This window comes from Lepidochelys olivacea, assembly GCF_965140295.1.
Source record: "Lepidochelys olivacea isolate rLepOli2 genome assembly, chromosome: 1".
Classification (NCBI taxonomy): domain Eukaryota; kingdom Metazoa; phylum Chordata; order Testudines; family Cheloniidae; genus Lepidochelys; species Lepidochelys olivacea.
The window spans coordinates 219,524,030-219,551,500 of record NC_140411.1 but is presented as its reverse complement, the minus strand read 5'-3'; the positions used below and the strand labels follow the sequence as shown (position 1 = coordinate 219,551,500).

Genomic DNA, 27,471 nt, shown 5'->3' with positions numbered 1-27,471 from the left:
TGTATATATTGGTTCAACTGAGTGTGTGAGATTTTTTTCCTTTCCTCATTGAAATTCATCCTGGGCTGTTCCTTTCTCCACCTCATTCTACTCCTCCCCCTCTCCCCCTTTCTCCAATGCAAGGACAAAGGGGCATTTATACCTACCTTCTCCCCTCAAGACAAAGATCCCCATCCTGTATCTAAATGAAGGATGTCTGCTCCAATATTCTGTCCTGCCTAAGTGGACATTCCACTTAAGACATCCAATTTGTGGTTTTGCAAGAACTCTGCCCTCAGAGTGAACCCGCCTACTCCTCTCCCCCTACTGTGTAGCTACAAAAGGAAAGTGCTTCCCCTTGGTTTCACTCAGGGTAGCAGGACAACCAACAGCAGATAAATTTAGAACCGTGCTACATTCCATGCCTGCAGCCAGGAAGCACACTTCACAGTTGGGAGGGGGGTACTACACATAAGGGCTTCCCTGTGGAGCAGTTAACAGGAGTCATTTTGCTACTTTCTTCTCAACAGCTTATGCTTAAGATTTAAAAATCCTGCATATTTCTAATGGTCTAACTTTAACCACTGCTGCTGTCCCTTTAAAACCTATGCATCAGTGAAGGGTATTTATGCAGGCCCAGCTAGGTGCTTCAGAAACTGAGTTTGTTGACAATGCTCCCATGAATAGAGATGCCATGTGCAGAAGCTGAGGGCACTGCTTTCAAACCGGACTCCCAGTATTTCTAGATACAGTGAGAAATGCATTTCTTCCCCTTGCAATTAGTGGCTGGAGAGAGCAAATCTTTTATAATAGTGAATGTAGTGAACACTGTATAATACAGGCATTCATTAAAACTACCATGGCTAAGATGCAGCTGCATGACTGGGAAGGCTTGGTATAGTTTGGGGACGCTGGGAGAATCAAGTCCTTTCGTAGAGCTGTGCACATCCTGCTTAAAAACACAAATTTGACCTTTGGGAGTTTTTCTGCTTTATTGCTCAAGCTTTGACTTCACAGTCTTCACCTTCAGCAATGTGCAAAGAACAGGCATAGAAGGAGGGTTACAACACTTACTCATGGGAGGGGGTCTCTGCTTTAACAGAGGCAACAGCAAGGAGCAAGGTGGAGGCGGAAAAATTCGGTGCAGTGATTTGTTCATAAGTCTCTCAGGTGAGGACTCTCTCGGGAAAGGCAGATTGCTTTAAAAGAAAAAATCAAATGGGTTTAGGAAGCAGGACTGGGATTAGAATGAGCTGGGACCACAAAACAAGAGACACACCAATGGCAGAGTGAAATGAAACTGAGCAGAAGGAATCCTGACAGACCTCCCGACAACAACAGAGGGCTAGAATGAATAAATAAAGTCCCTAGGATTACACCAGATCTGGGCCACCACCGAGTTTCCTACATAGACATACACATGAAGCTGTAAATGACTGCGGTGTCGTGGCCCCAGCCTCTGCTCCCCTGAAGCCACCATCCAACCAGATAGAAAAATAAAGGTCTAATTCACTGGAAATTCTTCAGTTTACAAAACTAATGGAATTGGGTTTGTTTTTATGCTTCTGCATCAACTTGTGATTTATCTTCGGCTCCGTTCTGTTTGTCTTCTTTCATGGTTGTGTCATCTTTACAGCTGCCACTGGTCTGGAGGGTATCAGCTTCTGGCTACATGGGAGACAATGAAAAAACTGAACGAAACGTTTACCCCTTCCCCATTCCAGCAGCTTATCACTATAACAGAGATTAATTTGGTGCTCATCAGCAGGATATCTGGGCTCCCTAAGGGGCTCAGCTGAGACTCAGGCTCTCTCATGCAGAGACCATGCACCCTGCTTCCCTAAAGTTTTATCAGTTAGCTAGGAAAACAAGTGCAGTTAGGGAGGCCTGGGCAAAGAGGTGCTTCTTGCAGTGCTTCCTAAACAAGGCCCGGGTCATGCAGGGAGCAACAACATGCACATGCTTCCGACTCTATTTTGGCTCTGAATGACGAGGATTTGTAAAAGAACATTTCCAATCTACACAACTCCCTGTGCTGCTTGGCTCTGACAACGTGGCCAAACATGGTACCAGAGGGCTGCTTCCATTCTCTGCAGATGCGGTGCTGGGGAGTCCTCCCTTTGTACCACTGGCAGCACTGAAGATGGCAAGCAGAATGCCCCAATCCCTGTTGCCTCTTTTCCCGCATGTATCCATTCAGTTCTCCCAGAGTTTTGCGGTGTGCTACCACTTACCTTGGCACCCTTGTCTGCAAGCCTCTGGAACATGTTGGCATACATCTTCTTCTCTCTCTCATGCTGCTCCCGGATCTTTTGCTGACAGGCTAGTAGCTGCACTTTGGCTGCTTTGTTGCTAGGGTAAAGTTGTAGCACCTTCTGGAAATCTGCCCGGGCCAATTCAAAGTCATTGACAGCTAGATGGGCCTCGCCACGCCGGAAAAGGCCTTTCTCGTTGCTGCTGTCCAACTCAAGCGCCTGGATAGGAAGGGAGCAGCAGGCTGTAGTTTGGTTTCAGGAAATACAGCCAGACAATCAGCAGGAGACACTTAAGGGATGAGCTTGCTTATTTTACAGGGTAAACACTCCAGGAATTCTGGGCTTGGTAAGACAAAGGGAGGCAGTGTGGTTTAGCAACTAGGGCATCTGACAGGGAGTCAGGAGATGTGGGTTCTAGTCCTGGCTGGGTCACTGGCTTCCTGTGTGACCTTGGGTAAGTCATCTAACTTCTCTGTACCTCCGTTTCCCTATTTGTAAAGTGTAGCTTACCTTCCTTTCTAAAGTGCCTAGAGATTCTCAAACAAGAAGCTATTAAAAAATCCCCCCCAGGGAACGAAGATGGAAAAGAATAATAATTTCCATTGAGGAATTTGATATATTGGCCCTTCCCAGGGGTGGACGCAGGGTAAGAGAGGCACAAACCCACCACAGTGATTTCTGTTGCCCAGCTAGTTACAGCAAGATCCAGATGCTCTGCCTACTTTGCTCACTAGGGTGTATAAAACCTTGTTACCTTGCTGCAGTTTTCCAAGGCCAGTGAGTACTCCTTCAGCTTCAGATGGCACATGGCCAGGTTAAGGAGGGCAGCAAGCCTCAGGCTCTTGGCCTTTGCATCATCCTCTTCAGAGAAGCCTGTTTCGTGCTCCAGCCAGGATGCAATCTTCTTGTATTGTAATGTTGCCTGTTTGTACTTCCCTTCCTGTAGTCAATAAAGTTGGAGTTAGTCCAGCTCCACCCTCCTCTTCACAACACTCCCTACTCCCTTTTTCAACCCAGGAACAGCTACCTTAAGGTGAACAGAGAAAATTTTCTGTGGCCAAACTCCACACAAGTGCTGTACGTGAAGACAAAATCACATACTAATATGCTTCTGGGTGGTTGTGCACAAATCACAGGAACAGGCCAGAATCCCACTGGGGAGCACAGTCCCCCATGAGTGCCAGATGTCTGAAACAGAGCAGGGAAAGACAGGACACCACTGTCCCCCCACTGCCGCAACTGGTTAGATGCAGAGAGCAGGGAGCATGCTGTACTCTCTGAGCGTAGTGCAGCTACCACTCTGGCATGTGTGCCATGAAAGCCCCCAAGAAGAAAGCAGCCATGACAGCTAAAACTCCTCCTGGCGACCCCAGCTGTAACATGGCTGCTTCAGGCCCCCCTCGGTGGGCAGAACCTTGCCCATGTGCAGCACTGTCTCATAGCAGCAAATTCAAGCATTGTAGCTTTGCCACATTGTTCCTGCACAGAGGAGAACTCCCTGTAGAGCTGCAAAAGCCCCAGGGTCACTAACCCCAGACATATAAGAGAGAAAAATACCAAGTGGGTACACCTTGCAAGGCTCCACCTCCAGCTCTTTGTCCCCAGGGAAAGTGCAGAATAGACACTAAGGAGAGCTCCCTAACAGGACAAAAAAACCTCCAAGGCCCATCCTCCAGCATCCGAGAAAAAACTAAGATAAGTACCCCTATCTTCAGCAGCACATTGCATGCAACATGCCATCAATGTGTGAGACAGCCCTGCAACAGGGTCTTCTCCAGCACCAATACTGACCTGTAGCAGGGACTGGGCAATGCTGACCACACGCAGGGAGGACTCTAACTTACCTTGAAATATTGGGTGCCTCTCTCCTTCACAATGGAGCTTTGTTCCAGCTTCTCTTCTGTATTCATCTCCCAAGATTCCTTAGCCTGTCCAGACAGAAACAGTTCAGTCATCCATCAGATACTGGAAGAAACTGTGATGCTGGCAGACCAGGTGCCAGTTCATGCCAAGGTATCCATGTCTCAACTCAACACTGACAAATACAGAGCTGGAATCAGTCTGGCTCAACTGTGTGTTAGTATTGTTAAAACAGGTATGAGAATTGTAAGATTGTGTTCAGTGTTTACACTTTACTAAATGCTTGTGAGTTGTTGTAGACGTTAATCTCACTTAAAACATCTGTATCTCGTACTGGAAGATAATATTTGAACACTTGTATTGTGAGCCTCTGTGACTGTGTAAATCACCAGACACGAGAAAGACATTAACTAGTGTAAAGTGCTGATCTCCAACAGAAGAGGTTACATCCTACCCAATGGGAAAGGTCCATTGACACCAGACATACTATTGTGGGATGATAAAGAGGACAACGGATGTTTGTTATTTTGCCTCTTCACCCCTCTCTCCCTGTGAAGATGCTGAGCTTGCACCTCAGAGCACAAAGGATAAGAGGAATCAAACCCCAAAAAGAAGGAAATCTATGCTGCTTGAACTGTGGGGGGCAAGGTTTACTAGGCGTAAGTGAGAGATCCCCAGTGCTTAACCTGGGTTAGCTCTAAAGGTCGTGTAGAGCTTGCTTATTATAGAAACTTCTATTACTTTTCAAAACTTAAGATTTTAACTCATTTGTGTATCTCTTTACCTGCTTTAACCTTGTAAATAACTCTTGTTTCCTCTTCCTACTTAATAAATCTTTAGATAGTTTATTATAGAATTGCTTACAGGTATTGTCTTTGGTGTGAGATCTAAGGTACAACTGATATGGGGTAAAGTGACTGGTCTTTTGGGATTGGGAGTGACCTGAATATTGCTGTGATTCTTGGTATAAGGGACGATCTACCACAAAAGTACGCTCACCTGGGTGGTGAAATGGATTGGAGTACCCAAGGGGACTGTCTGTGACGCCATGCTTAGGGCTGTTATAGTGCCTGAGGAGTTTACACTTGATAATTGGTTAGGGAAATCTAAGTATAAACTCACAACCAGTCTGGGGTTTGTGCCCTTCTTCCTAACAGTCTGCCCTGAGGTTGGTACTCAGGCTCTTGAGTCACTGCAGGCAGCATTACAGAAATCAATCAGTATGTGCTGCATCTTTTTATGGGGTAAGGAGAGGAAGGAAGGCATGGAAGAATGGGTGGAGGTATTGCCACTGAGCATGAGGGAACTGGATTACAGCAGGAGAGATGCTGCTCAAAGCAGATGTGGGTCCACTGAGAATATAGGGGATTTCGTCCAAGGATTCCTATTCCCACTTCACCTTCCATAGGTTTATTATTTTTCCCATCCTCAGCTGATCAAAGTTCACCTCTTCCTCCTGCTCTCTCAGGCAGAGCCTGTATCCACACACACCCCTTTCCCCATCCCAACAGGACTTCATCCCTTTGTTCCTACCTTTTCAAAGCTTTTCAGTTTCACTTCATATTGCAGATCTGCATTTGGAGGGATCTGAAACTTCTCCTTCCCAGCACTCCCAAAACCGTAGCTGTAAGAGAAATAAGTGGCTTCTAAAGAATCCAGCTAGACCTGTTCTCTGTTAGGGAAGCAGAAGCCAAGAGAACATGCCTATATAGATGCACCAAATTCGCATTTTGCTCAGTGTTACCAAATACACAAGGGCACAAGCAGTTTTTGCCTAAAAACAGCAGGGGTGCGGCCGGGGTGACTGTGTGGGATTGGAATGCAAAGTCTTTCATCTATAGGTTACCAGTTTGTATCGATTTTGGGTCAGCAGCCACCCGAAGTCGTTACCATCTCATGGCTGTTAGATGGCCTCTATGAAATGAGTTTGCTGGTCTCAGTTAAGTTCCTAGTGGATGTGACCACACCATAAAACTACTGGTAACTGGCACAAGATGCCTCTCTTGTTGTGAGGCCAAGAATTTAATGAGTTTGGACACTGAGCTATCTCCTCCCATCTGAAGGTAGTCCCTCAAGCTCAGGTGCCAGCATGTCGGATTGGATGAGCATGTCTAGCTGCTGCCTGTTCTCTATCCATTCTGAGAATAAACAGAGGACTCTAGTCCCAACTGCTGTTTAACCTGCACCATTCACTAGCACTAGATTCATTAAAATATTTCAAAACCTAAAACAAGCCAGGGCTTGCAGGAAACGGAGGACAAACTTTTCTCTTGCTTGCAATCCTGCTATGAAGCCTGCATCTCCCCCTTTCCACAGAGAATCTGTCTTATTTCCTTGGAAAGGGGAACTACTACTTACATGCAGGACCATCAAAAAAGCTGCAGTAGCTGGCTCTCCATATTCCAGGCCCAGCCATTCTCAGCTCACACAAGAATGTGTATCTTCGAAACAGCTCCCATGGTGGATGCAGGGTTTGGACAGAAACTGGTCTTGTTTCGGAGAAAGCAGAGAGATTCTTTCTTCTCCCCAAAGGCCTCACAAAATGTTCATAGCTGTTCTATCAGCAAAGGGATTTTCTAACAGCCTCTCTCCTAACCTGAGCATCTGTGAGCTGGCTATTTTCTCACATCAGACTGGCCAAAAGGCTGATCTCAAGAACGGCCATCCTCTACCCCCAGCTCATTCACATGCATCACTGTACGCTGAGTATTACTGAGGTAAACAGCTTATTAAGAGTCAATAAAGGGCATGCACATTTATACAAATAGGAACAGCATGTGAAGTCCCAAGGGCTGGGATGAAAATGACAATGGCTGTGAATCCAAGTGCTTCAGAGCATAATAACTCTCGGGGGGGCAGGAAGGCATTGACCACCACAGTTTTGTGCTGAATAGTTAGGAGCAGCATGTGGTTTTTACACCTCTCCCTAGCCCCTGAAGATGGCTAGACTATCGCTCTGTTCTGGTACAGCAACCCCTATGTTCCTACATGAACTCTTTAGCCAATGCTACTTTTCCACCCCAACAGTGCGGAATGCAGTCCATGTCCACCCACATTCCAGTTTGGCTGCTTCTTCAACCGGAGTTTCAGCTAGCTAGATACTTCCCAGGTATCAGGTTTCTGGGGCCATCCAAATTTTGACCAGGGTATTTTGGGGGGTGAGGGGGCAGAACTAAACTAATCAGAAAAACACACCCACTCCGTTGAGCTACAAACACGCCCAGAATAATCAAAAGACAGAAGTACTGGGGCCACAGTCATAGTCTAGTGCAGTGGTTCTTAACCTTTACTTCAGCCTGCATGCATCCCTTTGGTTCTCAAAATATGTTCTCGCACTCCTTATAAAAATCAAAATATGTTCTTGCACGCTTTATCAAAAATCGTTGAAGTAGGTCAGTTCTTTAAACCTAGATATATTTTTTGTTTGTATATTACAGTAATCGTTAAAAAAATGTATAATGTTATCAAACACATAGGTTTGATGAAACAAAGGAGTTATACTTATGTGCCTGTGCTTAATTTGTGTTTTCGATGATTTACCTTCTAAGAAAATCTGGCATGTCTCGCACCCCCAGAAAGGGCATCTTGCACCCCCCAGGGGGTGCATGCACCCCAGGTTAAGAACCACTGGTCTAGTGAAACTACTGGAGTTCAGCAGATGCTTACCTGGGTTTGAGATACACCACAGATTCCTCTGACTTCTCCATTCTCTGAATTGCTTGTTCCAGGCCAGGAGGAAGGTCATAATTTTCTCCTTCTCCAATCTCAAACCGCAACTCCCGCTCGTCAAACACTCGATCTCCATGTCGACCTTCTAGCTGTACTGAGATACAAAAAAATCCCACAGGCAGGTTAGAGGGTATCTAGAGCAACAAGAGAGAAGCTAGCAGAGGGAACCAGGAGAATGCCAGGCTTCCTTGTACTAAGCAACTTCTTCCCCTTAAAAAGACTGTCTGGGCAGCAAATGTAACATCTGGTGCTAAACCCAATAAACCCTTTCACTTGCACATCTGGGTTTTCTTCTTTGTGCAACACTGAACAAATGTCAGAACCTTCCCCATGCTCTCTATCTTCCTGAAAAATGTCTGGCTCTTCTTGTCAAGGAGGGTGGGCACCTGGGCAGCCCTACAAAGCCTCCTGAGTCCCCAAGTCAGGTTTCTGGTAGAAGGATAAAAGCTGTCCAGCAGCAGAATGAGAGGTGGTTTTGGAATGGCTCCTTTGCTACCTAGTGGCCAGCCATCGCTCCTGCTACCCACGCACAAGGCAACCTCCTTTAATAGTCCTGCATTTGCCCCCTGAAAGAGATTTACTCTCTACAAAGGCTCCCTCGTTGGGCTTGGAGTAGCCTTCGCCCTTCGTACGGATTCTTCGGATTATTCCGCCATCTTCATCCTCTGTGAGATCCTCTCCCTTAAACTCAAACAGCTCTATCTGCAGAGAAAAGGACAGCCTTACATTAATTCCTGTAGTGTCAATACAGAGCTCTTATGGAGTTCAGTCTCTAGTCATGAGAGGAAAAGCCACAGCAGAGAGGCCTTTGAAAATCCTGCTGCCCATAAAGGACTGTATGTTTCAGGCATCAGACAACCAAGGCTGGGAGATATGATTGCTTTCTATAAATATATCAGAGGGATAAATACCGGAGAGGGAGAGGAATTATTTAAGCTCAGTACCAATGTGGACACAAGAACAAATGGATATAAGCTGGCCACCAGGAAGTTTAGACTTGAAATTAGACGACGGTTTCTAACCATCAGAGGAGTGAAGTTTTGGAATAGCCTTCCAAGGGAAGCAGTGGGGGCAAAAGATCTATCTGGCTTTAAGATTAAACTCGATAAGTTTATGGAGGAGATGGTATGATGGGATAACATGGTTTTGGTAATTAAATATTCGTGGTAAATAGGCCTAATAGGTGAAATTCTGTGGTCTGCGTTGTGCAGGAAGTCAGACTAGATGACCATAATGGTCCCTTCTGACCTCAGTATCTATGAGTGCACTTGCCCTTCTGCAAAATGGAGTCAGGGCAGCTCAGGTGTTTGTGATTATATCTAGCCCTCTAGTGGCTGGAAGCCCCCAAAGCCCCCAAAACCTCCTTCCTTAGAGGTTTTTAAGGTCAGGCTTGACAAAGCCCTGGCTGGGATGATTTAACTGGGAATTGGTCCTGCTTTGAGCAGGGGGTTGGACTAGATGACCTTCTGGGGTCCCTTCCAACCCTGATATTCTATGATTCTAAAGAACATAAAAGCCTGAATACTATGGACCATTAACAAGCTTTGTGATCACACAGTTCTGACTTCCATGTACCGTTTAACTGACAACAATGATGCTGTGTGAAGTCAGGATGACACTTTGGGCGAGATCCAGCCCTCATCCTTCCACAGGCTGTTTAAAAGCAGTGTGTATTTGTGTGGGAGAGGGTAGGGGGGAGCGTTTACATCAAAAACCCCTTGGAACACAGGCAACACAGCAGAGACAACATTAAAGACTAGCATTTTAAAGCCTGATGGACTTGCTCATGGTTGCTGCTTTGGCACTGAGGTAACGCGCTGGAACTCAGTGCACTACGAGTGGGCATGGCCAGGACCTGCTCTCAGACAGGACTCTAGAGGGAACAGAAATGTTAACTGGGTCAGGGCTGGACATGAACTAAAAAGAAGAGGTAGAAATGGGAAAGATGGGCACAGAGAGCAGGGAGTGAGGGAGAACATGCAGAAACATCAAGTGCAGCTATGTCAGCTGAAGCAAGCTGCTCACTTGCAGCCTGATCCTGCTCTCACTGGCATCAATGAACAAACTCCTATTGACTTCAATAGGCACAGGATTGGAGCCCCAGTTGAGACAGATTCCAAGGGGCTGGTCCCACGGGATCAAAGGAAACCCAGGAAGAGCTCTTCAGGGGTCTAGACAGAGATGAGACTCAGTCCAGCTTTATCTCAGCTGAACTCAAGTGATTCCCAACCTATATTCATTTGCCCTCCTTCTCCCCTTGTGATGGACTGGTGAATGCGGGTCCCCCATCCTCCATATCATCCTTCTCCTAGGCCTTAGCACCCTTGCTGCTCTCATTTTATTTCCATCCATGTTCTTCTCTAGCCTTGCCCACCCTGAAGTGAAGGGGGCCAGGTTGGGAAACACTACATTTCAGGTGTACCGAGAAGAGAAGGGTGAAGCCAAACCGACTCTGAGCGTGTAGGCGGCTGGAAGGGAAACGCAAACAATTGGAAATTGACCTGGATGGAACATGAACCTGAGTTCTCAATGATAGTGTGGCATGAGAGTCTAGTTCCAGATTTTTAAGAATTGATAATTCTTCCCGAGGTACCTGTCTTGGGTCATTGTTGGCAACAGGATACCAGACTAGATGGACAAGCAATCTGATCGCCTATGGCAAGTCTTATGTTATGACAGTGGTAACAAGAGGTTGTTTTGACCAATAAACATGCTGTAGTGAGACTGATGGTAAAAACAAAGAGTATAAATGAGCAACACAGTTGTTTATAATCAGCCTTGTTTAGACTAATGCACCCTGTTTTAAGATGGCAAACGAATTTGCCCAAGGTCACCGCGGTGGAGTCCCACAGAACAGACCAGAATGTCTGGATCTGGAAAGGTGTTGACAGTTGTAAACAACAGAACACTGTTCTACTTGCACAATCTGATGAGACTTCTCTCTTGGGACTTTCTTTTAAGGGATAATTTTGAGCTGTGATCAGCCTCTGATTCCAGTTAATTCTTTCTCAACTTGTTTGGGCTCCTGATCCCAGATTAACACTCTGACCAAAGAGAAATGGGAGAAAGACCAGACTAGGACAAGCCAACTTACTCCACAACACTTTGCTGATGACAAGCCTCTGTCCCTGGTTCCGTAAAGAAGTCAAAACCCTATGCTAGCATATATCTATCTAGCTTTTTCTCACACTGTCCTAGCCCTCTCTGTTTTACTTTCGAATACATATTGAATCTGGCAGGAGGAGGGAAAAATGAGAAATGACTGCAGCCTGTGACCAGTGCCAGATGCTGGCGGGGTGAGGAGACAGCTGCTCAATCTCCAACTGCACACTCCTGAACCTACTGTGTACAAAGCCAGTCATGAGAAGGCACTTTCATTTCTGTTTCCCACTAACCCTCTTCCAGAATGCAGTGTGTTTCTCCCTCTTTTTTCCATGGCATGTGATGTCACTGCAGGGGAGCTGGGACTTTCTGATTGAGATACTGAAGGAAGGGATTCGCCCCTCCCTACAGAAAAGGGAATTCATAGATACTAAGGTCAGAAGGGACCATTATGATCATCTAGTTTGACCTCCTGCACAACACAGGCCACACAATTTCACCCACCCACTCCTCCGAAAAACCTCACCTATGTCTGAGCTATTGAAGTCCTCAAATCGTGGTTTAAAGACTCCAAGGAGCAGAGAATCCTCCAGCAAGTGACCCGTGTCCCATGCCCCATGCTACAGAGGAAGGCGAAAAACCTCCAGGGCCTCTTCCAATCTGCCCTGGAGGAAAATTCCTTCCCGACCCCAAATATGGCGATGGTCTGAGGCATAACAGCAGTGAGAGGAAGCAGAGGAGAGGAAGGAGCAGGCCGAGGTTAGTGAAAAGTGGACTTCAGTTCAGAAGAGAAGCAGTTGCCTTTTGGAATTTCTCCCCTAAGGCTCTCAGGAAAGTCATTTGCATCATATTACTGGAACTTATTTCAGCCTCCCAGGCTGCTCAGCACAAGCATTTGGAAGATCAAACACATTTCTTCCCAGGCAGAAAAGCTGTAGTGTATTTGCAGTCTTTAGTGGGTTAGAATCAAGCTGAGCCACTTAAAATGATTACAATGATTTTCTCACCAGAGCTTTAATGTTACTTCTCTTTTTGCATGAATAAACTGCAAAAAAACATTTCAGTCAGAGAGATCTGGTATCCCCACAGTGCCTGGAGAGGATGTGGGGTACTGTTGGCTCCTGGGCCTTAAGGTATACAAGACAGTGGGCCAATTTTATTTTTTGAGCTAGTAGATCAGAACAATGCAGCATTTTTCAGTGGGATGGGGAGGAATACAAACTCATCTCCTTGATGCAACTGGTATTCTTATCAAAGTCCCTCCTGGGGATATAAACCAGGTTAAATGTTCTGAGGCAGATTTTTACCATGGGAGGGAGGCACTCACATGATGGGGCAAAGAGGGAGGAGATTTATGAGGATTCCATCGTAAACTTCCTCCCCAGACATTCCATCAGGGGGAACAGACCACAGCTCCAAGCCAGGGACCATGCACATCCCTACAAATCCACAAGCACATCCATGCAGAGACCTTGTGGTCTCCACAGCAGTGCATTCCAATGGAGTCACCCAGCCAAGGACTCTTTCAAAGCGAAATCCCTGGCCTGGAGGAATGAACTCAGCCCAAAACTATCATTTTTTGTTAGGAAAGTCCTCAAGGAGGGGAGGGAGATCATGTGTGCATTGGGAGGTGTTTTAGGGGGGCTCCTAGCAGAGCCATAGGAGTACTTTGTTTTGCAGGTAATTGACAGACTTCTCCAATCTTCAGTTGCCACAGCAATGTCCCAGGCTTTTGATTGCCTCATCAGAACAAATCAGAGCCTCTGGACCAATGCTCCTATGAATGTGCAGGAATGAGCATGGTTTCTAGGTAAGAAACCTGTTGCCTTTTCCCCCACTGGAACATCTGGGAAGGAAGGGAAGTATGCGATGGAATCTTCACACTACAAAACATGCTCCCAGACCTGCCTTAAAAGGGGGAATCCCTGGCTTGGAGAAATGAACTCAGGCCAAGGCTCTATCATTTTCTGCTAGGAAACTGCACAAGGAAGGAAGGAAAGAAAGATGTGCACCTCTCCACCCCTGCCCCCAACACAACCACTTCCCCAGTGTTGACAAAGAGGCAGCTGACAGCATCCTCCTTTTCCGCTTTGTATTCACCTTGGGGATGCTGGCTGTTGGAGGGGGAAAAAGAGGAGACCTCTCTGCTAGGAAGGATAATCTGGGCTTGGAAACACAGACACCACAGAGACTTCGGCCTAGATCCTCAAAGTTATTTAGGCACCTAACTCTAATTGATTTCAATGGGAGTTCGGCACCTAAATACCTTTGAGGAGCTGGACCTTCTAGCTTCACCACGGGTGATTCAAGGCCACTTATATCATGCTGCAGGGTGAATCAAGGCATTATTTAAAGTAGTGAGAAGGAAAGGGCATTGAGTGCAGGGCAGCCTTCCAGAGAAACAGAGGCCTTTTAATAACAATAACAGGCAGCTGTTTCTATAAAATGAAGGGTTGCATTTTTTTTGGTTTATTCACAACTATATAACCATAACATGTTACACAGATCCCCACTTAAGGAAGCATGGGCAATTAGGGAAAGGCTGAGATTCAGCTATACCTGTGTTATTGGGGACTTTAGTAGAATGGCAGCGGAACACCTGAGCTCAGCTTGTGAAAATTTATGTAAATAAAATACAGTCAATCTCATGTGGAGTTCTCTTTCAAAGCATCTAGAGGAGCGAGACACAGATTTTCATATTCATGAGCTAGGAAAGTAAGGAGGAAGTGTTTCAGATCACATTCATGCTATCAAAGATGCTCCATGCTTGTTGCTACTCATTCATACTGTACTGACAGTGAACATGTCCATTATACTTTTTTGGAATAAACTTGTATTTTAAATTTTCCAACATCAAAAAGAGGTTAATAGAAGGATGCCCCACAGAGCTGGTTTCAAATAGAGGCAGGATCTTCTCACTTATATATTTAACTGTGCCACACATGATTGCTGGCAGCTAGTATGACTAAACCCATACCTGGTCACTAAGTTGAACTCTTGTGAAATGCAGAGACTCTGCCTTGAGCTAAACCAGGGATGGGCAAACTATGGTCCGTGGGCCAGACCCGGCCCCTCAGGGATTTGGATCCCGCAGGATTGCCCCCCATGGTGCCGCCAGCACCACGTCCCTGGGGCCCCGTGGGGGGGGGAGGGGGGAACCACGGCCAATGGGAGCTTCGGAGGCGGGAGCCACACACAGCCTCCCCTAACCAGCCCTCCATACAATTTTGGAAACTCTATGTGGCCCTCAGGCCAAAAACTTTGCCCACCCCTGCATTAGAGGACTGTAACAGTGGAGGTTTAAGCCTTCCAGCATTGAAGGTAGCTTCCTTTTCTCAGGCTATCTTTATAATTCTGCTTGTGTGTACATGCACTTGCAGACACACACAAAGATGTATTATAGGGAACAATACACTGTATACATGCATAGCCCAATAACCTAATACAAATTAACCACAATTAGCTGGAGGGAGAGATCCTGAGTAATGATTGCCAGGTCTTTCTTTTAGGTCTAGATTGTGACCCCATTATTCCCATTAGCAAAAACAATTAATTGCATATGTAGCCCTGTTAATTCCAGTGGACCTACTCACATGGGCAAAAGCTCATCACTGGGAGTAAGGTTTTACAACCTAGCCCTCACTCCCAACAGTCTCTCCCCATCATTCTTCTGCACTAGAAATATCTCCATGCAGACAGGTGGTTTAGTGCGCAGAAGTTAATAGGGGAGAGTGAAGGAAAGACATGTGAAAATGTCACACTAGATTTTATTTACATTCTCAACCGTGTTGACCAGCCTCCACTTTTCATTAAAGATGAACTGAAAAGATCATTAAATAAGACAAACTAATGACTATACTTTTATAGTGTTTTTACATTTTAGAAGTCACTGTATGAACTTTGGCCTGGTCTACGCTTAAAACTTGACATTAACTATGTTGGTATAGTTAAAGCAGCAAAGCCCTCTTGCAGAGAGACAGTTATACTGCTTATGCTGATGTAGCTTATGCTGGCTCAGCAAAGCAAAATAAGCTTTACCAGCCGAAGACACTAATACCAGTATAGGTGCATATACACTAGGTTTGTTTTTTTGCCCACATAGATATGTCAGCAACACACTCCCCCTATCCCTCAACAGACAGGCTATGCCGGTAACACTTTAACATAGACTATGCTTTGAACTAGTTAGTCTGACACCCTTGTTAAGTAGGCAAGTAAAACCTCCTTGCCTCTAGAAAAACTAGAATGAATGACTAATTCAGAACCAGAGTCCGTTTGACCTGCACTCCTGCCTCTTAATGATGAATCATTTAAATAAATGAATGTAATAATTGGGGAAAAAAACAAAACGGCATTTTGTGTGTTTTTACAAGGGAGGCAGCATTGTCTTCAGGGAGCAGGAGATTGTGTTCTAGTCCCACTCTGCCACAGAATTGCTATGACAGTGGGCAAGTTGTTAGCTTTGGTGTCTCTTCTCCTCCCGCCTCCCTCCTGTAAGATGGAATAATGTTAATGACTTTGTAAAAAGTCATCTCCCTCTGATGGGAACCACCACAGAAATGTAAAATATTTTTTACTTGCAAGGATCTCAGTTCAAATTCTAAGTTTCTCCTGTTCAGCTGAGAACATCCCACAAACCAAGCAGGGAGCTACATTCCTTCCAACAAGGGTAAAGCTTTCCCAAAGTATGGCGAACACATGGATAGAAAGATGGTCACATGGAACAACTCCACCCCCTCCCCCAGTACACACACACTTCTATTCACAAACCCAGAATTCCCTTATGGCAGCTGCAGCAACTGCTCACGTGGAAAAAGTTGTGATAGGAAGAATTACAATACAAAGAACAAGATTTAGCGACTTAAGTTTTGTTCCTTTTGACACGAGTCAATTTTCCCCTCCTGTCCAGTCTGTTCCCCTACTCCGCACCCTCACTGCAGATATGTTGCCCAACTACTTCATTCCCTCCCCACCCAGCCACTCCTCTGGTCTTGGTGGCTGGTAGGCTCTAATTCCAGGGTGGCTCCAATATTTGAAGGCTGCTCCCACTTCCTCTTATGTAAGAGTGGCTCCTCATGAGGCAGGTAAGTTGCCTCCTTCTGTTTCCAACTGCTTTTACAGGCCTCCAGGCTGCTTGCAATAAAGATTCTGGACACCCGTAGCAGTAGGAGGACGGGAAAAGTGCCAGCACTGAGGCCAAGATCCACAAATGGACTTAGGCACCTCTATAATCCACAAAACCACTGCTTGGCTGCCACCTAACCCTGTAGGTACCTAAACTCACTCAGCACTTAAGTGTCACTGAAAAAGTTCCCTAGGTGCCAAGTTCCTGCCTCTGGGCGGGCACGCTGCTGCACGCTCACTTGAGAAGTCTGGATGCCCATCCCCCGTCTAAATCCTCATGTGATCCTTGAACCTGGGGAAGGTAAGTGTTGCCCACACCTACCTCACTTTTGAGTCCTAATGCAGTGAGCATGCTCACTAGATCAGTGCCCACTCAAACTAAGAAGTGGTGGTGGTCCCTCCCTTATAGCTTTGTGTCCTGTGGTTAGAGCACTCATCTGGGACATGGGAGACCCCAGTTCATTTCCACCCTCTGCCTAATGGAAATAAGGGATTTGAACAGGGGTCTCCCACTGCTCAGTTGAGTGCCCTAACCACTAAACTATGGGATAGTCGGATGTAGGCCTCTCTGCATCTCTCCTGTTGAAGCTGTTCCATTTTTAATGAGTAATTAAATAGTCACTGGGGTAGGTGGACTAGACCCAGGGTCTCCCATATCCTAACCACTAAACTACAGAGGCCTTCTCTCTCTGTCTGGCCTAATGCCTATCTGACAAGCAGCTTTCCCCATGCATTGTATAAGGAGCACAGGCAACTAACCCAGGCTTTTTGGATGCCAGGGATTTTTTTTTTTTTTTTTTTAAATAAACACTGATGATTGCAAAGCTCAAGTCCCTTTGTGGATCCATCTCTGCAGATCACCAGTATACTCTGGACCACATTGCAACTGCTCCCTTACATTACTTTAAGGATTAGCAAGATATTTCATTCTTGCAGAAGAACTACAATTCATTGTTTTAATGCTACTGATGAACTCTGTGAACATCTCAATTAGAGCTCGTCTCAATTTTGGAACAAAGTTGGTTTAGACTTAAAAACCCTAAACTGTCTCTCAAGTTGTGTGAAATTTTGTAGCAAGAACTGTGTAGCTCAAATACTTGTCTCTTCCATCAACAGAAGTTGGTCCAATAAGAGATATTACCTCACCTACCTTATCTCTAAGATTTGAAGAGACATTTATCCTATCATTGTTACTGTTAGTGGCTTTTTGAGTGAATGAAAAATTTATAGTTGTTTCAATAAAGTGAAAAGTAGGTCTGATTTGAACCCTGCAAAATGGAAGTGGGTTCTAAACTTTCATTTTTCAACTACTTCAAATCTTAACCAGTTTTCTTCTTTCACTGTTAAGATCCTTCGATAGGAGACATATACAATTTGTAAATGCTTTACTAAAATTAATTATGCCTCTGAGGTAAAAAAGCACTAGAGTAACTTGCAGCACTTCAGTGTAGACATTACCTATGCCGATGGGAGGGTTTCTCCTGTTAGCACAGGTAATCCATCTGCCTGAGAGGCGGTAGCTAGATTGATAGAAAAATTCTTCTGTCCACCTACCACTGTCTACACTGGGGATTATGCCGGTATAGATCCACACCTCTGAGAGATGTGGCTATGCCAATGTAAGTTCCCAGTGTACACCAGCCCTTACTCACATTTTACAGAACCCCCTAACTTAAGTTACACAGGAAGTCAATGGCAGCTGGGAACAGAACCCCGGATTTCTCATTCTCCCACTTTATATAAAGGAGTATTTCACTTTTAATGTATTATTTTGGACTGCCAATAAGGTACTGCCTTCGATCCTACCCTAGAGTGAGCTACACCTCTATGTCATTCTCCCTGATGTCTGCTACCAGATCTAGAGCGTAGACCAGATGAATAATAACAGGTCACACAGTTCTCTCCTCCAGCCCTTTGGAGATGGTCCTGGATTCTGAGGGCAAGGACCATCCCATTCTGTTCCCACTGACGGACTACCCTGTCTTCCAAGCTAATGAAGTGAATTTACAGATAAGCGTCACCTTGTGGAGTTAAGATGCACTCCCTACATTCTACTGCAAATGCACCATCTTTCTTATACAACGTGTAGTCAATGACAGTCCCTACTTACCTCAAAAATCAGTGTGGCATTGGGAGGTATCTTAGGAGGGCTCCCAGCAGAACCATAGGCATATTCTGGTTTGCAGGTAATCCGACAGATTTCCCCAATCTTCATAGTTGCCACAGCAATGTCCCAAGCTTTGATCACCTCACCTGCACAAATCAGAGCTCAGTCATACACTTGGTAGGCACATATCAAAGAAGTGTGAGATACTGGTCATTACTATTAATATTTATTTTACACAAACACCCAAAAGTTGATTGGGCACTTTATAGAAACTACAGACTTGATTCTGTTCTCACTTCAGCTTGTATACATCAGGATTAATTCCACTCAAGTCAAAATGTGGAAGTAATCAAAATCTGGCCTACAGTGCTGAACCCTAAATTGTTGCTCCCCTCATCCCCCAATCTTTTGTCTACACAGACTGCAAGCCATCCGAAGCAGGGAGCGTGTCTGAAGTTCCTGTCACGCTGCCAAGTGCTGTGAAATAATAATAATAAACTCTTGGAAGAGGAAGGTCTTAGAGTGTGAGATTTTTCATATTTTGAAAACAGACAATCCACAATGATGGTCCTTTCTCTTTGTACTTTATCAATTGGCAGAGGCCAGCACAAATGTTATCCAGATGTCCTTCAACATGAAACAAACATCTAGGAGAAGAAGCTCTGCTACTGCTGAGGACAGCTAGGGCACTAACTCCTTTAGACATCCCTAGAACTTGCCTTCTTCCCGCTACCCCTTCCCCTCAACCCACGCCTCCCCCCAAAAAGATAAAGTTACACACAATTATAAAGGAGGGAAAAGACCAAATAGGGGACTGAAGCCAGAGACCAAATAGGGGCCTGAACCTCCGACGACATGGCACCATCAAGCCCTCTTATTCACCACCCCATATCCAATTGGTACACTATTCCTGGCGTTAATTATTTTAGGGCAGTCAATTTTACCCTGTCCCCTAATTTTTAACTGTGCTGAAATTTCTGGGTTGACAAAATGTAAGTGCTAGGAACAAGACGTCTGGGAGAAGCTGGAGGTTTTGAAATGGTGGAAGAGGTGACTGGGCTTCTGGCATCAAGGAGACAGTTGAGGCATGCTTCTCTTCTTTCCTGGTCCCTTTCGACCAAGGATGACTTAGAAGTGTAGGGGCAGAGGGGCTGGTTTCCTCATTCTCTACCTCCACAGTTTGACAGCTGCCCCACTGCAACCTGCTCCAATATCCAACCACCAAAAATAGGCATGCTTGCTTGATGTTTCTTCCAGGATGAAAGGAGTGAAATAGCCAGTGTCGATATTTTAAGTTATCATTACAGTTCAGGGTGAATTCCCCACTGAGATGAATGTAACAGTTCACTTATCTAAGCTATTGTTTCAGACCATGTGCATTCTTAGGGCTTCTCTACATGGGGAAATTAATCCATATTACAATAGGATGTTATTTAAAGGGGAATAGTTTTTCATGATTAACTTTCTATGTGGGTGATCTTATTCTGGAATAAGAGAGCCTTATTCCAAATTAGCTTAATCACCCTGGAAGTGCATTAAAAAAAACTGAAAGAAGGCATTCTTATTCCATACTAGGAATGTTCATACAGAAAGTTAATTGGGCAGAATTAATCAGGAATGACTTTCCATGTAGACAAACCCTTAGGTAGGCATTGCTGCATCGACTACACTCCATTCTTCAAAAATTGTTGAATAATTTAAAAAATTAACATTTAGTTCCTGGAGCACAATTATGTAGGAGCTTTAAAATGTGCAATTATGGAACAATTATATGGAGCCACAATCATTATACATGGAGCCTCAGTGTGAATGGTGCCAAACAGACTCTTAAACACAAAACATGGGACATTACCTTTCCCCAGGTCAAATGAGAACTTGTCTTTCCTGTCCAGGCTAGAGTCAAACTTTGTGCCATCCAGAAGCCATCCTGTATAATGGACAGTCACTTTATCACCTATCATGGGAGACTCTGTCCCAGTTCCTTCCGTCTTGATAACCTGAGAAAGAAATGCTCAATAAGTGATACTGAGCTGGATACAAAAAATACAGTTTGGATAACAAAGTCACAACTCTGCCATGTGTGTAACACTAGGCAGGCCTAAACTATCCTAAGAGGTAACGCTTTGTTCTTTAGATTAGAAATTAGGGAAAACAGCTCTCAGCTTCCCTGTATCTATATAGATTTCCTTGACAATACCAACTGGGGAGATTACTACCATTACTGTGTTCTATTCACCCTAAAATACTACCTGGCTACAATAAGCTATTCTTTCATTTGAACTATTTTGGGTTGGTAGGTGTACTTTTTGCTCTGAAAGACGAAGAACATTTTTGAAGCTTTGAATCTACAGATCAGGCAACCAAATATGTATGAGCCATCTAAATTTAGGAGCCTAACTATAGGCACCAAGTTTGAAAATTGCATCCTTAAAAGATGCATTAACTGTCTGAAAGAAAGCAAGTGAAAATATCAGGTTTTCAATGGAGGTGGTTTTTTTGTCTTTTTTTTTTTTTTAACATGGTAACTGTAAATCCAACTACAGGATTTACCCAAAATGGAAAAGTTTAGGAGAGAGCATTTTAGCCCAACACTGGGGGTTATTTTGGCAGGGAGAGAAAGGTGGTCATCACAATTTTTCCCTATTTCATGAATGAGTGAGATTAACTTCCTCTCAGCCCTACTGACAGGAAATCCCTGACATACTCATGGAAATACTTCTATCCCAACATTGACCAAACTACTGTTAAATATGTTACCAAAGAGTTGCTTACATAATTGTTTCACAGCATAGTGCCTATTTAGAAAAGGGACACTCCATCAGCTAACTTTTCATTCCCCGGACTTTAAAGGGACATCACCCAAAAGTTAGGAAGTGCCAAAAATAAGGTAATCCACAAAACCTTAATTCTGTTTCCTTATGCATATGCTTTATGGCTGTCTTAACCACAGAGGTAGAACTTTATACTAAAGCGTACATGCAGTGAATGAGAAAGAAGCCCTCTCTTTTTCTGTGTGAGGACGTGTTCTAACATTAGATGGGGAGTTCGGACGCCTGGGTTCTATTCCCAAATCCAAGTGTTATCTAGTTGGGGACAGAGTTAAAGCTCTTAGGTTACAGAGTACTCATTCATCCGTGGACTCACAGCACTTTGTAAAGGTGGTGGTGGGGGGGGATATCTCCATTTTGCAGACATATCCAAATACACAGATTTGGCATATTCTTTCCAAGAAGCACTGCCACTTGGGCTCAATTCCCAGCTCGACAAGCAGTAAACTCCTTCAACCTCGCTGATCCTCTACTTGCTTTCCTCCTAGGGTATGAGGCCTTACCCAGTAATAGGAACCAGGAAGGTCTGCAAACGGAGGAGACAGAACTAGAACTAGTCCAGCACTTCAACTAGGCCAGAGGGTATTTGGGAAGAATGGAACACTCCATTTTGCTTGTGTTCCAGCTGTATCTGGAGAGCTACAGGAGGTTCAGAGGAGACAGGTGCATGTGCAGTGCAGCCTAGCAAAACCCAGAATGCCAACAGCTGTACAAACTCACCTGCACATGTGCTAATGAAGACTATCCCTAGAGATTATAAATCAGGACAGATTTTCATTGTAACAGTAGGAGACAGGACTATCTTCCACCCAAATTTTGACTTCCTTCTTCCAACTACTGGGAGACTACGACTGTCAGAAAACATCCCCCTACCCCCCCAAACTAAAAAAAAAAAAAAAAAAAAATGTACACTGCATGACCCTCCAACAGCTTTATTCTTGAAAAGGACTGAACTGTAGCACCTAAGGTAGACCACAAGCATAGGAAGTTTCAGTCCAGAATGGTAGAGTCTGACAGACTTACAGCAATTGACACAGAGTGTTATAATAATGGAAAGCCACCAGTGCCAGCTATAAGAGGAAAATATCCCTTACTTGTATAGATTTATATAAGGAGAGAAACCTGAAGGCTAAATACAGCCCGGGAGCCACTACATGATGGCCAATAGCTGCCATCCCTCCTACCCAATCTGAGGGTTGCTTTAAAAAAAAAAAAAAAAAAAAAAATTGCTGGTGAACTAAGACAAACAACTTCATGACATCAGTCAAGAAAGACAGAAGTTCAAGCAACTGCTACGGTTGTAGGCCTCCATTTTTGGATTTAGATAAGTATATGTACATGGAAATAAAACATAGTCTTTGGGTCTTGGAAAATTACGAAAGTAGCCTTTGGTGTCACCAATTGTATATCTTAGATTTAGATTTCCCTCTCCTGCCCTTTAAAAAAAAAATCCAGATCTGAATTGTCAGAAGTGGCTATTGATGTTGGGGTGCCAATCTGAGATATCCCTGAAGTGAGGTCACTCTCAGAAAGTGCTGGGCACCCACTCTGAAGAGTCAGGTTCCTTTAAGATGTCTCGTCTTGGGCACTCAAAAAAAATCAGTCATGCCTGACCTTGCACAACCTATGTATGGTTTACTTTTTGTGCTTCATTCAGTTTGGACAATAGCAAGTTTCACCTGCAATACCTGACAGTGTTGTCAATTTCCTACCCTGAATGAAATGTTTACATTTTCCTTCCAGTAGAACCTTAATTTTTCCATTCATAGTATGACTGTAAACTTCTCCTTACGCTCTCATTTTTAGGTTAATTTATTGAAAAGCCCATGTGCCGGGCCCAAACTCCTAGGCTACTTCCAGAAACACCAAGGTACAGCCATTGGGTCTGATTATAATCTAACACTGCTGAGAAACGGGAACAATCGCAGTGAAATCTAGGGAGCTATTACCAGTGAAAAATTGCAGTATGAGAGATCAGAGTCAGGCCTGCTGATTTCAGTGGGGTTATGCCACACAAACTGCCAGTCTGAAGAATCTGGACAGGTCTCCAACACTGAGAAAATCCTATTGTTTCACCCCTCCCAATTCTGCTGCTCCTAAGTCAATACACAAAAGCCCCTTGACTAATTATTAGAGCCTCTTTAGCTACTACAGAATTATAGCATTAAGAACAGAGGCAGACCACAGTGCTCTTCATGCTAGTTCATGCAGCCAGCTAGCCCATGATCCCTACCAAAGTGTATCTGCATTTGGGCCAGTAGGGACTGACTCCCCTCACACCCTGGAGACACGGTCAGGAGTGACTTCATAGGAGTGCCTGGGCCTGGTGCTCCAATTCTATTATAACTCCATGGACTTCTACTGATGTAAGAGAGCCCATTATGTCTGTCTTTCTCTCTCTCTCTAAATAAAAGCCTCCTGAAAAACTGTTGGATGAACTTCATGTCTCCCTCACACCGTGTCGTGGCATGGATGCCATGACTCTTCTGTTCACTGTCTTTCCATCTCTCCTTTTCGCTCAGTTTTTTCACAACCACCACTTCCTTCAGGTCCTGTTTCACTCCCTTCACTCACTGGAAAGCTTGGGGTGGGGACAAAAGGTACTGTTCTTGAGCCATGGCCTTGTGTTGTGGGAGCTCAGACACAAAGGCTGGATCAGCAGGCTACTCGAGTCCATAGCCTGTACCTGAGAGCTGCTCCTGTGGTGAGCTGTATCTTGCACCATCCTTCACAGGAACAGAGAGGGAAAGTATGTGGCTTGCTGCTTTGCCCATGGCAGTGCAGTAAGTGGTGACGCAGCATCCCTCAGGTGCACTCCTCTGCTCAGCACTCCATACCCTCCTGGCAGGAGAACACTTTGATGATCTTGTTAAAATCCTATTTTCCTACTCTTCCTTCTCTCCCCAACCCCACCCCCAGTGTAGAATTTTATGGTTTGTGAAATAACAGTCACCCAAATCCATCATATCTCAAAATCTTAACAGGCATCATGCACTGGGAGGGGGTCAAAGGACACAACAATCTGAGCTGTGCAGCTAACTCTATGGAGTGACTGCATTTTAGCCATCCCCATACACTCTATGTAAACTTCAAATAAACCATGCAAGTGTCTGCAGTTTCCATGACATGTGACTGAACCCCCCTTCCCCATTACAAAAACTGTGTACAGGCCCGACTCTGCCCTTGTTTCCATGAACAGAACACTTCTTGGAGGACACACTTGATCCCCTAGGTCGTCCAGGATTTTGTTTTAAGAAAAAAAATCCATGTCAGCTCTGGTCTGGGAAAGCAGGCTAAAAGTCTACTGGTTTTCACTATAGATAGGCCAGGGGCTAAGAGAGTAATGCCCTTTTAGTGCAAATACATTTACGTTAACACATCTGGTTGCAGGATAGACCCAAGGAAATCCACCCAGCCCAAAAGGAGGGTGGACAGTCTTTCATTCCATATAGTCTTTAATGGTGCAGTGTCTGGGTGCCCTGACTGACCAGCATGCTCACATTTCAACAAGACTAACCATGATCACCAGAACAGACTTTTGAAAGGGATTCTGCAGTACAGCCCTACAGTGGGACTGGGATCCCGTGGGTCCTGCTGCCATAATAGCGGGAACGGACAAAAAGTACTTTCTTGTGGGCAGCATTGGGTGGGGGTGGGAAACAGACTGCAGTAATTTGCAGGAAAACACTAAACCTCTAACCAGTTCACCATGTAAAAAAATACATCTGAATTCCATTTATATTAACCGACTGTTTTTTGGGTTGTTGGTTTTTTGTTAAGTAGCATGGGGGAATTGGTCTCTCCTATGGGACTTGAGGAATCTAAGATTTTTGTGGGTGGGAGTGGGATAAAAATGCAAGAAACAATGGAAGAGCAAGTGGAATTTAAAAAGAAAAAAAAGTCCTGTACAGGGCTCTACTCCGCAGTCTGGGTGGAGAAAGTGGAGAAGCAATACCAAATAAAGAAAAATGAAATAAATAAATAAGAAAGAAAGCAAGAAAGCTAGCTACACAGGGTTTGTAAATTCAGAGAGTAAGAGAAGTCAGATTTCTGCCATTCTGGGTAGAGTGATTGGAAGCACCACTGCAGTCAGCTTGGCAATAAGCCATGCCTCTTAAAGCAAGGGCACAGGGACTTGGCCCAGCTGAGGGCTGCATTTGCAGCTTGCCAACAGCCCACATCTAATCTGTACAAAATTGATATATAGCAGCCTCCCCTCTCTTTTTTTTTTTTTTTTTTTTTTTTTTTAAAAGCAGGGAGGTGGGGCCCCAGGTGACTAGAGGTCCAAGCATGCGGTGTTCCATCTTTGTCTGGGGGGAGGCCGTTCACATCAAGATAGAGCACCCCCTTCTGGAACCTTCTCAACTGCAGTAAATCAGCAGAGCGCCTCGCATTTCTGCGGAACCAGACCCATTACACCAGCTAAAGACGTAGCCTGCAGTCTCTCCCGGGGATGCATCTGGCTCCCACGGGCGTGTCTGGGCCCCTATCCCTTGTAACGTGCAACTCCAGCTGCCTCCCAGTCTCCAGGCGGGGCTGGGGCTGGACCCATTCGATGCACCCACGGTCTGTGCGCGGCGCGGGGGGGGAGGAGGGGGCCCCGCGCCTGCGCCCCGGAGCCCGCCGCTGCCCCTTATGCTGCGCCCCGGAGCCCGCCGGCTGCAGACACGCACGTGGCCGCGCGCTCGGGAGGGACCGCAGCAAGAGCAGAGGCTCCTAGGTAGCCGCGGAGGCTGTACCAGCCCCCGGCAAGACGGGCTGGTAGCCTGGTGCCCGCCCGGCCTTTGGAGAAGCGGCGCGGGGGCAGCGTTCACACGGCAGCCGGGCCTCGAGTTCTGGAGCGGGGAGGGCGGGGGCCAGGCGCCGGCTGCTGCCAGGTGCGTCCCGCCCGGGCGGGCCCCGGCGCTGCACCTTCCCCCCACCCCCACCCCCCCCCCGCGGCCCGGCCCGAGGGGGGGGGCGCTCGCGTGCGTCCCCGGGCTCCGACCCCCCGCCGAGCCAGCCCCCGCCTTACCTTGAGCACCCCCCCGTCGCTCTTGGGGGTGATGTCCGCGCCCTCCACGGGAGCCCCCTCCGCCTTCATCTCCTCCGCAGTCATGGCGCGGCTCGCTCCGCAGCAGGGGGGGGAGGCGGCGGCGGGGAGCAGCGCAGGAGCGAGGCGCGGCAGCGACAGGAGGCGGGACTGAGAAGTTTCTAGAGGGACAGCAGGGTCTTCTAGTGAAAGGCAGGGGAGCGCCGGGGGCCGGGTCGAAAGTCCGCACGGCACAAGCGCACGAAAAACGACGGTTAACAGTCCTAGGGGCGGGGAGCCGCGAAGAGGGAGAAGAGCGGAGGCAGGTGTGTGGCGAGCAAAGCTTTGTGGCTGTGTGTGCACACTGCATGAAGGGTCCCGCAGCTGAGAGAGAGAGTCCTCCGTGTTGTTAAAAATCACAGCCTGCACAGTGACAGGGGATTTATGGCTTATTACAACATCTGTAACTCACTAACCACCCCCCACCCAGCTGCTTCCTCCCCTTTCTTTCCTTCCTGGACACATCTTAACAGGCCATCTCACCTTGAATGGTTTCAGAGGAGCAGCCGTGTTAGTCTGTATCCGCAAAAAGAAAAGGAGGACTTGTGGCACCTTAGAGACTAACCAATTTATTTGAGCATGAGCTTTCGTGAGCTTGCATCCGATGAAGTGAGCTGTAGCTCACGAAAGCTCATGCTCAAATAAATTGGTTAGTCTCTAAGGTGCCACAAGTCCTCCTTTTCTTTTTGTTTAAGCAGTGACACTCTGAGTACATTTCCCAGTCCTGAAGAAGAGCTCCGTGTAAGCATGAAAGTTGGTCTCTCTCACCAACAGAATTTAGTCCATTAAAAGATATTACCTCACCCAGGTTGTCTCTCTTATTGCGGCCAGTCATTCCCGATTGCCATAGGTGTCCACTGGGCAGTTCTTGTAAATTTCACACGCATGCCTGTCTGTCTGCGCCCTGGACCAGTTAAGAGGCTTCTGCCTGAAAGTGAAAAGAATTACAAGTGATCTGGGGTAGCAGAAGCCAATTCAATTCTTTCAATCCTTTTTTCACCCTTTTTTCTTTGCAGGGAAGAGGAGGTGGTATCCTGGAATATTGCATTTAAAAATCACTTTAACTATTATTCATCATATTTTACATGTATATATTACATAACACTTTCCATCCATACATCTCAAAGTACTTTAAAAAGGAGGAGCCGTATGACGGTGCGTTACCACAACATTTTAAGTGTAGTAGAAAAGCCCTAATTTTCTTCCAAATTTAGTTGTCTTAACTTTAAAATTATTTTCATGATTTGAGGATGTCAGTAACTCAGCCAGAGGTTATGGATCTATTACAGCAGTGGGTGGATGAGGATCTGTGGCCTGCAATGTGCAGGAGGTCAGACTAGATGATCACAATGGTCCCTTCTAGCCTTAAAGTCTGTGGTCATTTTACAGATAGACAAACAGGCATAGAGAGGAGAT

At 45.7% G+C, this 27,471-nt stretch overlaps 1 protein-coding gene across 1 annotated transcript; it reads right to left on the bottom strand.

Moving 5' to 3' along the window:
• Window positions 1-952: 952 nt before the first annotated feature.
• Window positions 953-26,185, bottom strand: FKBP4 (FKBP prolyl isomerase 4). Its single transcript, XM_084644308.1, has 10 exons — window positions 25,999-26,185; window positions 20,009-20,153; window positions 18,160-18,302; window positions 8,405-8,525; window positions 7,761-7,917; window positions 5,628-5,718; window positions 4,079-4,162; window positions 2,989-3,174; window positions 2,214-2,453; window positions 953-1,647 (listed from the first exon to the last, which is right to left on the bottom strand). Exons 1-10 carry the CDS (start codon window positions 26,080-26,082, stop codon window positions 1,537-1,539), a joined length of 1,362 nt encoding a protein of 453 aa, XP_084500434.1. The 5' UTR covers window positions 26,083-26,185; the 3' UTR covers window positions 953-1,536.
• Window positions 26,186-27,471: the final 1,286 nt, after the last annotated feature.